We start from the raw sequence: 12699 nt of genomic DNA on the forward strand, positions 1-12699 counted from the left end.
CAGGCGTGGTAGGAGAGTTCTAGTCCCGCCTTAGGCCTGAAAGCCGGCTGGGTGACTTTGGGCCAGACACTCTCTCTCAGCCCAACCCACCTCACAGGGTTGTTGCTGTGGGGAAAATAGGAGGCAGCAGTGTTAGCTATCTTCACCGGACAGATGTAGAGATAGTAAAAGAAAAATAGAAAAGAAAGAAAAAAGATACAAACAAGTAGTTTCCCATGTTCTTTACAGCAGTTATAAGTACCTCTTACTCTATGGTTACAACATCACTCTCTTCTTTCTATAATGTATCCTGCCTAATCATCAAAACCACAAATCATAAGTTCATTTTTTCCTGTTTTATGCAAAAAATCCATAAGAGGTTTCCAGTCAGCAATCAATCAATCTTGTCTTTTCTCGGTCAAAGTCATTTTAGTCATCTCAGCAAGTTCCATCATCTTCACCAACCATTCCTCCATGGTGGGTAGTGCCGAATCTTTTCATCTTTGTGCATACAATAATCTCGCTGCAGTTATCATATACAAAAACAAAATTTCATGACTTTTTCCCCAACTGTTTGTCCATCAATCCGAAAAGAAAAACCTCTGGTCTCAATTGTGTATTAATCCTTAAAATTCTCTGAATCAGTGTGTGTATTTGAATCCAAAATTTTCTAGCTTTTTTACATGTCCACCAAGCATGATAAAATGTCCCTTCTTGTTGTTCACATTTCCAACATAAATTTGAAGTGCCTTTATACATTCTAGACAATTTCTCTGGTGGCATATACCAAAGGTATTTGAATACTTTCAACCACATATTTTCCCATTGTTCCATCTGTATATTATAACCAAAAGTTTTAGCCCACTTTATCATACATTCTTTCACTTGTTCTGTTTCAAACGTAGCATTATCAAAAGGATTCTGGGCTCATCTCAGTGACACTGCACAAAAATCTTTAAAGTTATTTACCATTGTCAGCTGGAGAACCGTGGTCTAGCTCATCCTCAAACACCAGGGAACAGCAGGTTGTTAAGGGTTAGTATTCTGGTATACCTTTGTACACAACAGACTATGCACTCAACACACACATTATCTGCTTGTATAAACTTCAGTAACAACACTGGTGTTAGGATGTGCCAAGATGCTTGTATTTGGAAGAGGATCTGCCCAGGTTTTAAAATAGAGTTGCTGAGCTGAGATGAATACAGCACTTTCATAAATACTCCAGGTTTACGGACACTTCTTCTAGTGAAAGCAACGTATGCTTCCAGAAATGCGGTATAAGGATGTATTAGATTAGGAAATCTCACCACGCTACAGAGAAATGTTTAGTCATGCAATTCCTCCGGTACGGCCTAGCAGGAATTATTCCCAGAATGACATTTGAACCAGCTTTCCATTTTAGACCTTTAAAAGATATATCGGTGGTTCAGTCACAAAGTGGCAAGCAATTCCTCCTCTTTACTGCACTGTGACCATGAGGGAAGTTCATCTGAATAATGCCGTTTAAGAATAAAGCTGGGTTGGCAATTACTTCAATGTGGAAGTCATCAGTGGCATTTTTCTGCTTCAGTTCTACACAAGCGAAGGAAAAGCCATGCAGTTTTCATCACAAGAAATACAGAGCACAGAACAAGTTTCCTAATAATGTCAGCTTTCATTAAGAAGCCAACAGCCTTATGGTTGCTAAGATATATTTGAATGTGTGGGCAACGTCTGCTGAAATCAGAGACAGCGGGGCTTGAAGACTATTATTTCGAGGAGTCCAAGGGAAGATAGGCAGACTGGGTGTGAGTATCCAGTGTGATACCTCCCCCATGGCAGCAGAATTATGCCAACTGCAAAGAAAGAACTGACACAAAAATGGCAAAGTATGATTGATGCAGCTCAAAGAACAATGACTTTCTGCACTTATTGTTGTGATCCCATGAACTTTATGCAGCCGTCTGAGAGTTAACTTGGAACCCCCAGGGAGATCAACGGAACAGGCGGCCAAGTGAAGTGTGCTGTAGGCTGCAAGTTTCTTTCATTCAGAAATCAGGGAACACAACTTCCAAGTTAAGAGTTGCATTTTTCATTTGATACAGTGGGCAATCATATTTGAAAGGCTAAAGAGGAGTGCAAAAATTCCAAGCGTTTCAACCCAAGCTTTCTTTAAAACGCACAGCAGACAACTACAAGGTAAATTTCTGTATATTCATTTGCTCAGCACGATCCATTCACAGGGGTAATATTCTTTTAAACTCCAATCTCATTGCACATTAATTCTAGTGTGGAATAAGATTTCCTTATCTAACTTTTACTGGCTAGGCTGGTGCCCTGAACTGCCCCACATTCCACTGTTTGGGATTTCATTCTGCTACTATTGCATTCCTGATGGATCTACAGGTAGTTCTCCACTCACAACCACAGTTGGGACCGGAATTTCCATCGTAAGTTGTTGCGGTCATAAGCCGACTCACCACATGACCGGACCCAACTTTATGACCATTTTACAGTGGTTGTTAAGCTAATCACCACAGTCGTTAAGCCAGTCCAGCTTCCCCAATGGACTTTTTTGCTGGAAACTGGAGAATAGGTCATAAAGCACTTTTCCTGAGGCCTTTGTAACTTTGAACCATCATTAAACAAATGGTTGTAAGTTGAGGACTACCTTTAATTGGCTTTCACCTAGAGAATCCAAGGATCTACATAGTGAACAACTTAAGGTAAAGGTAAAGGTTCCCCTTGACGTAAAGTCCAGTCGAGTCCGACTCTAGGGGGCGCTGCTCATCTCCGTTTCTAAGCCTTGGAGCCGGCGTTGTCATAGACACTTCCGGGTCATGTGGCCAGCATGACTCATGGAACGCCGTTACCTTCCCGCCGAAGCGGTACCTATTGATCTACTCACATTTGCATGTTTTCGAACTGCTAGGTGAGCAGGAGCTGGGATTAACAACAGGAGCTCACCCCGCTGCGCGGTTTCGAACCGCCGACCTTCCGATCGACAGCGCAGCAGTTTAACCCGCAGCGCCACCGCGTCCCTTAGTGAACAACTTAACTTTCAGATAAAAGCAAAGTTTACAAGAGTCTTTTTATATGATAGCCCGTGGCAGAAAGAAAACTAGGAGCTTGAACTATGTTAAGATAAATAGTGGCTATTAGGCAGATGTTAGCCAAGCTGGCTGGAAATTATGGAGTTATGGCTTAAAAAAAATCTCATTTGCACTGAATTGGGGAAGCTGGATTAAATCTTGGTTAAAATAGGGGAATCATAGGTTTTAATTCCTAGTTCACCTAGGGAAGAAATGACTTGAATTTACAAATCATATTAATCCATGGTTTGTTGAATATGCAGCAGTGGCTGAGTTCAGTCATTGTGCACTGGTGCGAGTAACAAACTTCTCCAGAATATTTGGTTTCTATAATGCATCATTCTATACATCCCTACACCTCCCAAGGCATGCAAACTGAGAAATTAGAAAGGTTTAAGACAGACACAGCTGTGGCTAAAAACAGCACAAGTTGTGTGTACACGGAGAACAACAGTACATCAATATCCAAATTATGGTAGCTTCCGCCCACTGTTCAGGTTACAGTGAGAAATGCTAAATACCAGAAGCCGTATCCTATCTCAGATGACTGATTAGTGAGGTGCCATAACTCTTGAGGGATAAGGTCCTTTAATTGGTTAATTAATTAATTTCCTGCTTGTCATTCTGCAACTCAAGTCCAAACTGGGTCTCCCCACTCCTAGTCCAGCATTTTCACCACTACCCCACACTGGCTCCCTAAATCAGCCTGGTATTATAGGTGCTAAATACTAGGCAGAAGCTAAGTGATCCAGCATCACCAAATGCGATCACAAAATGGCCTGAAAAGGGAAGTGTGGTTGAGCCATCTGCTGCTCTTTTTCCACCCTCAACTGTCTCTTCACCTTCCTCCTACCCCACTCCGGCATCATTTTCAGATCAGATGGTCATAGAAGCTTTTCTACCCAGATGGCACTTCCCAGATGTCTGAAAGAAACCTAGAGTCATCAACTAGCACTGAAGTTAGGGGGCCCAGCCAGAGAAAGCAGTTGTGTGGCAGACAACTGGAAACAGGGGGAAGGTATTTGTGAAGTACAGTGCTTTCAAAAAAAGCCCCCCACCTTTAGAGCATGCTGGGTCGTGTATGTGTATGAACCCTGCGTGTGTCTGCAACCTCTTAAAGCAGCTGCCTCACTTTACTAGTCCATGTAGCTATGCAGCCCTAGCACGTATGGCTAATAAAATTCACCTAGTCAGACTCATACGTTTAAGGAGGTACTCCCAACATAGAACCAGTTATTTTTGTTTACGAAGGTAGGTTCAAAGCTTACGGTTGTCACTCTATCTACAACTAATCCTCTTAAATGGCTCTCTTAACCTAGATTTGGACTTCGCATTTCAAATGTAAGCTTTATCCTAGCTGACTGCAGAGATGACTGGAAGCAGAGGTAAAGACTCAACCCGAGTTGCAATTTTTAAAGGACCCTCTTCTATCCATCCGTCCATCAACATTTCAGATTAACAGACTGATTTTTCTCAACTGGAGTCTTAGAATTGCTATAGGCATAATGTGATTGGCTTGAATTTGCTTGCTTCGCAAGAAAACCATGGTCTGCAGCTAAACTTTATGTGCCTACCTAGCCAGTTAGGGATTACTCCACAAGTCACAGTTAAAACAAGCCATGCCTTAGCCATAGTTTGCCCTCACATATTAAAAGTATTAATATTAATATTAAATTATATTTATAAAATTAAAATTGTAACATTAAAATTAAAACATATTTTTATTGTAAACCACCCAGAGTCCTTCTTTGGGAGGGAGAAGGGCGATGATAAAGTTTGATAAACAAACAAACAAAAGATGCATTTCAATGAAACAATTATTCTATCAACGTTTCTGAATATAAATAATTGCTTTCAAGTAACAACCTTAAGTCTGCTTTATCCAGATTTTTACTTGGACAGTTCAGCCTCAGAGACACAGCGCTTTAATAAGCTAGTCTGATTGTAAGTACTAGAAAAACCATAATTAGAGCAGAACGCTAGTATTCACCAACTCTGTGCCTCAAGATTTGAACCTTATGTCTCTCCCATCTGTATGCCCTAACAGAGTAAGAGTGGATATTTCTCCTGGGGAGTGGCAGGGGACATCTATTTATTGTTACCGCAATGGATCAGAGCCAGTTTGGTGCAGTGGTTAAGACAGCAGGCTAGAAACCAGGAGACTATGGGTTCTAGTCCCACCTTAGGCATGAAGCCAGCTGGGTGACCTTGGGCCAGCCCCTCCCTCTCAGCCCTAGAGAGAAAAAGGCAATGGCAAAACCACTCTGAAATCTTGCTGAGAAAATTCCAGGGACTTGTCCTGGCAGTCGGCAGGAGTCAGCATTGACTCAAAGGTGTGCGAACACACATACACCTAAAAAGGACCTGCCTGATCTCAGGTTCTTTGTGGCTGGCTCCGGGTCCTCGATGCTAACCCTCAGAAATCCCCAACTGGAATAGACGTCCAGCCCACTCCCCAGTTGAAGGCAGCCTCTGCAACACAACACTGTATGTTCCTTCAGAGTTCTCCTAAGATTACTGTCCACCCTCCGGTTGAACGCTGCAACAAAGGTTTTCAAGAGTTCACTGCCCTGGGCTTCAGGTGGGAACACGGCCGACTGAACAGCGGTGCCCACGAGTGCTGCGGGCAGACCTGACAATGTGGGTTTTTGTGAGGGCCGCAGGCAGGCTTTTCCTGATGCCCTAGAGCATTTTCATGGACAGAAAATGCTCAGAATCATCCCATTTGCACTTTGGAACATCACCTTGTAGCCTGAGGACCACAAATAGCGTTAGCATAAATCTGTTAAGAGACGATGGGAGTCCGGGACGCCATCATTTTCCAGACCACGCTGCAGCCCTAAAGGGACACTAGGTTGAGCCTTTCCTGTTTCTAAATCACCAAATTTATATTTTTTATTTTAAGTTTTTGTACCCTAAGAGAGGCTGTCTACAGCAAGAAGAAACGAATTCTCTTAGTGTTCATCGTTATTTCTGGGTCAATCTTAAAATTTTAATTGTTGGCTTACTTCCCATTTAAATTTTAAGGAGGACTGAGAATAAATAATCATCTCCCCATTACTACCATTGTAGTTAATTTGAAGGATTTAACATTTTCCTACATGTTAACTTTGCCCTTTTGAGTCTTCAGTTTTTCTATCCAATTTCTTTGGGCAGTGGTTGCTGGCTAGAATACACTCAATCACAATCACTTTCCGAAGCCTTTCATTAACCCACTAGCTCCTATCTCTGCTAGCCAAGTATCCAGGGAGCGCCATAATTTATTGTCTGAAACACGGACGACCTTGAAGAAATATTCTGAGTTTCGTCCTGAGCTTCGTTCTGACTTTAAACAGCTTCTCCATGATACCTGCCAAGCTGTTCTGCAAGATATTTGGGATACTGCAGAAAACATCAGTTTTAAAATGTGTCAACTGGCTCAGGACATTTTGGAGGAAGAAGAGTTCGATCAAGAAAAATATGCTTTTACTAACGAGTCTGAAGTCTGAGGAAATGCCAGGAGATGAATATACTTTGGTGTTGAAGGAGTTAAGACAGTTTGTCTTGCAAGATACTGCTGGTTTTGTATTCCTGAAGGATTGTTTTGGGAACCAGACGGTTCTTTTTTTGTGGAAGGTTTTCAGCTGAGACGTCTGACCTTTTAAGGGGGGCAACTGGGTTGGTTGATTTCTATATGAAAAATGCCTTATGTGTAATATGGAGACAAGCAAATGTTCTGGTTTATTCTGAGGTGGGGTAAGAAATTAAGAATATGTACGTGGATTGATATTAAGGCTTGTATGATTCCATTTTTCTTTAATGATTTGGATTAAGGCATATTCTATTGCTTTCAAAGTTTGTTTGATCTTTTAAGGTTTATAAGACATAATAATCAGCATTTGATTATAGGTTTAATAGAGTTAAGATTGTTATAAAATAAATAAAGGTGGGATAAAAATTATAAATTATTAAGTAGAAAAGCAGAAAAATTAAACATAATTTAATTTTCATTACAGTGGTTAGAAATATATAGAATAGTGGTAGGAAGAAAATATTTAAATAAATAGTTTTTGGGGGGGGAGTTGACTTGGAGGTTTATACATTTATTTTTTTCATATATAAGGGGAAGGAACAATTGTTTTTAGCGTCATAATGTGTTAATGGAATGACTTATAGAAATAATGTGATTTTGGTTAGACAGAATAAAGGATTAATTATGGAAATTGTTGTATATTCTTGTTGAAAGTCAGAAGTCATCTTGTTATGTAATCTCAAAGTATTTTTTCGTTTTCTGTTCTCTCACTCTTTTTTTTTACTACTGTGCCTTTCTTAGGGAGACTTATTTTTTTAGAGATGTCCTCTTTCCTTCAGGCACTTCTTAAGCCTAACTTATTCCCTTCTCCCTGTTGAGAGTGTTATTGGCTTTTGGTAGATGGAGAAAAACTGCAATCTGGGGCAAATTTATACACAAAGTGTAGAATTTGGCTTCTCTAAGCATCTCAAACATAAGCTAATAAATCTCCAATTACTTCCTTTTCAAAGGGAAACCTGAATAAGGACCCCTGGAATTTCTTACATGTTGCTTGGCAATACTACTACTTCAATCATGCTAGCAGGACCATTTTGAAACTAATTTATAGACCTTTTTTAGTTCCGCTTTAAAAATATATATAAAATGATTACAGAGGAAATCTGGAGTCAATTTAAAAAAGGCAACAATGATCAATCTCTCAACTATGGTTTTTTGCTTACTCTTACTACAATATCAGTTTACTCTCCAATTAACAACGAACCTGCTCCTTATTTCTTGTGGGGCCTACAACCTGCATCTCTGCCAATCTTCTCCTGGGCTACCGTGCAAATTTCAAGGTCATTTAATGCTAAAACTGCAGTGGTTGGACTGGAACTGAAGACTGTCCCAATTCTGTTTTTGGTGGATGGCTGCGGCAGTTAAAGAAGAGAGCAGAGCTGACATATTTAAATGCACTACAACACCAGCCCTGTTATTTTTAATTTATTTTATCAAATGTACAGGCCACCCAAATCCAAGCAGTTTACCCTTTAAAAAGCAAAAACTGTAAAATAAAGAGATCATGTATAGCTAGGGGGTGAGTGGGTAACTATATGCAATGCACTAAAAAACCACCAACTGGAGCTCAGCCTACTCTGAGGCCTGGGAAGCAACCAGGTTCTGAAAGACTTTTGGGTTATCATCAGGGTGAGAACTGTATGTCTCTCTGGAGGGATAATGTTCCAAAGGGCAGACACTGTGGCAGACGACATGCTTCCTAGGTCCCAATGACACTGTTTAATCAAAGTTATGGGTCTGAAGCAATGATCAATGAAAATATTCATGTTCTCTCCCCACCTGCCCAATACTAGACTGCTGCGCTCAAGATGCTGAGGGTAACACACCTTATCAAGGGGGTTTCTCCTCTACACGCCAACATTCTTCCTCCAGATGTGCTGGACGCCAACCCCCATAATCTCCAGCCTCCATGGCACATTACTTAGGGATTATGTGAGTTGAAATTCAACAGATCTGAAAGGCACCCACCTGGGGGGGAAGGACGATAATAACTATCTGAAAAAATTTGGAAATCACAAATATTTTAAGTCATGTCTTCTTGTTGTTAGTTGTCGTCGAGTCGTTTACGGCTCATGGCGACCCCATGTATAACAGAACAAAATGCTGTTCGGTCTTGTGCATATGCCTGTCTGTTCCAATGTTTGCACCCAGTGTTGCAGTGATTGTATCAATCCAGCGCATTGAAGGTCTTCCTCTTTTCCGCTGGCCCTCGACTTTACCAAACATGATGTCCTTTTCAAGCGATCGGTCTTTCCTGACGATGTGCCCAAAGTATGTTAGTCATGTCAAAGGACTAACATTTCCAAATTCGTAGAACAGTATTTATTCATTAACTCACCTGGCAGTAGCTCCCTCCTTTCTTTTGTGATGGGTGTTGTGCAGACACCGCTGAAGTCCAGAGAATTATCTAGCATGGCATTTATTCGTCGAAAAATATCTGCGTTGCTGCATGTGGTGAGAGCTGGAACAGCTGAGTTGTCCCAGCAGTCCTTGGAGGTCCTGCCAACACCTTCTTTCTAGTAAAAGAAGGAAGAGAAATAAGATTAGCCCCGCCTTAGGCACGAAGCCAGCTGGGTGACCTTGGGCCAATCTCTCTCTCTCAGCCCTAGGAAGCAGGCAAGGGCAAACCACTTCGAAAAACCTTGCCAAGAAAACTGCAGGACTTGTCCAGGAAATCGCCAGGAGTCAATACTGACTTGAAGGCACCAAAAATAATAAATAACTTAGCTAGTCCTACCAGGTCTTTGTCACCAGCAGCAATTAAGAATTCCAGACTACCTTTTAGTCTTCCTATAGTGTGGAATATATTGCTTGCAAATATGACCCCCTAGAGTAGAAGCTGAATGTGTTAGTATCAATGCAGCATTATCCTATTGATGGCCAAATTATCTTGATTTCCTGCACTTCCTCAACTACAGTTAAGCAAGACTGTTTTCCCTTCATACAGCTGACAAGAACAAGAAAAGGGTGTACAAAGACTGAAGCTCGATGGAAAAAACTGAATTACTGCAGCTACTACATTAGTACACTGCATTTCAAGGTTTTCTGCCAGGTTTCTGAGCCTTGAGATCTTAACAATTGAGTCTCCATTATTTTCTGTCCTTACGAGGCTAGATTACTTAGCAAAAAGGGAGAGCAGGAAGTTTTTACAGCACATGGATAGGAAATACTTTCCCATTTATACCAAGGCGTGCAATTGTGCCCAATGCAGCTGCTGCATCATCACTAATGTCCATGCCATTAATGACATAACGATGTGGAGGAAAAACGGTGCGCAGGTTACCTCTCCAATTCTGGATTTCTATTTTTTTAAATTACAAGGGCTTTTTATTACACTTATATAATATGGTACTTTCCTTCATGTATACATAAATACAGGCAGTCCTCATTTAGCTACAACTGGGACCTGCCGCTCGGTCGTTAAGCAAAGCAGTTGCTAAGTGAAACCATGACTGTGCTTATGATCTGATTTCAGCTTTCCTTTGCTTTACAGACCTGCAAAGGTTGTGAATGTGAGGATTGGTCATAAAGTTACTTTTTAATCACCGTCATAACTGTGGTTGTTTAAATGAGGCAGTTGCTAAACAAGGACTTCCTGTATACTCTATGTATTTTTATTCATTCATTCTTCTATTGGGATCAAAATCCTTGCATCAGATGTAGCAGGTCTCACACTACGAAATCTGACTCCGTAATAAATTTATAGACACTGATACTCCCTAGTAAAGATCTCAAAGGTGCATTTGTGGTTTGCAAGTGATCTTTCCCTGAAGTTCCCTAGATACAGATTTGTTTCAAAAATTGTTCTCTCTGGTTTTTAAGCTGTAGGGGCTCAAGGAATTTCTCACACTGCTATCAAAACTCACTCAAGCAGAAGTAAAATACATTGGAGTTGCCTGGAATTAATATGGAGGAGGGCTTGCATTCATGAAAATAAATGTAATATTACTGCAGATACCTGTTCTCCCATTTTGTTTAGCTGCATCGTATCAAAAGCACAATGATCGAAGCCAAGTTCATCTGCCATCCCCAAACAACTGCATTTAAAGGGGACCAGCTGTCCTCTACAGAAAATCCTGCAACTCACCCCGTTTTGTTGTCTTCAAAATCTACTAACGGCCGTCAAGTATATTCTGGGAATCACGGTTGCTCCTGGGACAGCCCCCATTTTTAAGGCTCTCTCAGCCTCACATTAAAGATCCAGCCTGGTTGCCTATAGCAACCAGGCATCTCATGCAAGTGAGGGTACAACGCAGCAGGCCATTTGAAAGACAAACTCTACCTCTTTCACTCCATTTTTTTTAAATGCAACTTTTATTTACAAAAGGCCTAAGTTACGGTGGAGGGAATTAAGTTGCAAGAATAAAATTTGGGGCAAGCCGTTGCACTGGTGGAAAACCAGCCACCCGCATTGGATTCAGGTCTGGAGCAAATGGAAATTAAGTTAGGAACTGACATGTTGACATCCTCCTGGCTGTAGAGAGAACTTCGAAATCCCTCTCAGTATTAACCATGCTGGTTGGGAGCAGCGAGGGATAATTCTGTACCATTTTGGAAAAATAAACTCTAAGCAAATTAAGAGTTACCCCAACCCTCTGCCTGGTACCTCAACAATTCTGGCGCTCTTTGCAACAGAACCAGCCTTCCAAAAGGTCCAGCCTATCTTGGAAATGGAGCATGTCTACCTCCCTCTGCCCCTGGGGTAAAACCAAGGATTTTCAGCTGGAGGTCAAAGGGGAGGTCAAAGGAGGCTTGGAGGGGGGAAATGCCCACAAGGGCAGTTTTGGGAGCCCTTTGCACCCCAAAATAGTTCAACTAAGAATCTCACCCCTGCAAAAATTGTTGACTCATAAAGGCAGTTCTAGAAGATAGATGCCCCTTTTGCTGAGGTTAAAGCAGAAGACCATGGAGTGTCGTTTAAAAAAGGAAAGAAAAATGGCAGAAAATAAAAAAAAGTAAGAGGGCAACGGGTAAGAAAAGGGGAGAGAGGGAAGCAGCCAGTTAGCAAACCCAGATATATGGGGAGAGAGACACAGACACACGCAGATATGCTCAGCTATACGTGTGACTTCCCATTAATATGCTAATAATAATGTGCACGATTTGGTATACACAAAACCAGGTGCGCGACGGCCCAGGGAGTTAAAGCTAAGCGTGGGTCCGTTTAATAAACTGAGGCAGCCACTGAGTTGCAGGAAACCGGGCGGCCGAAAGGAGACCCAGAGCGCGTTCCTGCTGACACGCGTCGCGGGAAAGAAACGACGTGGGACGCCCTAATAGGCCGACCCGCGAGGGCCTTTGCAAGAATCTACCCGCCCCCCCGCGTCTTCGAAGGGAAGCGTTCCCGTGCAAAAAGCAGGAAAGGAAGAAAACACACGCGTCCGCTAACGGACGTGAGAAACCACCAGCGAGGAGGGCAGCCACGCCCTCGCCGCTCCCGGGGCACGAGTAGAAGGGAGCCGCGGGCGCCGGCTGGCCAGCCTTGGAGGGAGCCCTAAACCTGGGAAGGGGCGCACCCTGGCGCGCATTCCCACGTGCGCCCAGGGGCCCGCCGGCGCCTTCCTTCCTTGCAGCCTCTGCCTCGCCTGTCGCTTTCCGCCTTTTCCAGCCTCGACTGACTCACCGGGGGCGGGAAAGCCATGTCGAGCCAATGCTCCGGAAATCCCGCACGAGCGCCGGGCGCGGGAGATTTATAGCCGCGCATCGGCATGCGCCCTCGGCTTCCCTCCTTCGGGGCGGGCGGGCGAGGCTCCAGGGGGTCGTCGCGCAAAGGCACCACGCCCGGGCGCCAGCAGAGCCCGGGCAGGCAGGGCAGGGCAGGGTCTCTGGCTGGCGCGCCGGAGTTTGCAAACGCTCCCTGGGAGGAAGGGCGTCGTGGGCGTCTTCCTCCCCACCGGCCTGAGAAAAGGAGGGGCTTCGAAGCACGTGCGCCCGGGAGGCCGAGCACGGGGGCGGGAGACCCCGCCATGGAATAAAGTTGCGTGTTTGCAAACATAGGGCGGGACCTCCGGGTTATGCTTTGCCCAGGTTGAGAAACACCGTTAGAAATTATGTACCCTTGGTGAGCCTGCAGCTTCT

General features: G+C 43.1%; 1 protein-coding gene across 1 annotated transcript in view; it reads right to left on the bottom strand.

Moving 5' to 3' along the window:
* Positions 1-12349, bottom strand: part of CPEB1 (cytoplasmic polyadenylation element binding protein 1) — a 35757-nt gene extending 23408 nt beyond the window's left edge. Inside the window, exons 1-2 of the mRNA XM_063314163.1 lie at positions 12245-12349; positions 8960-9137 (exon numbers count right to left, since the gene is read on the bottom strand). Coding sequence (XP_063170233.1) covers positions 8960-9137; positions 12245-12331 — 265 coding nt within the window. The 5' untranslated portion in view covers positions 12332-12349. The remainder of the gene's footprint in view (positions 1-8959; positions 9138-12244) is intronic.
* Between the last annotated feature and the right edge of the window lie 350 nt (positions 12350-12699).

This window comes from Candoia aspera, chromosome 13 (genome assembly GCF_035149785.1).
Source record: "Candoia aspera isolate rCanAsp1 chromosome 13, rCanAsp1.hap2, whole genome shotgun sequence".
Lineage (NCBI taxonomy): Eukaryota > Metazoa > Chordata > Lepidosauria > Squamata > Boidae > Candoia > Candoia aspera.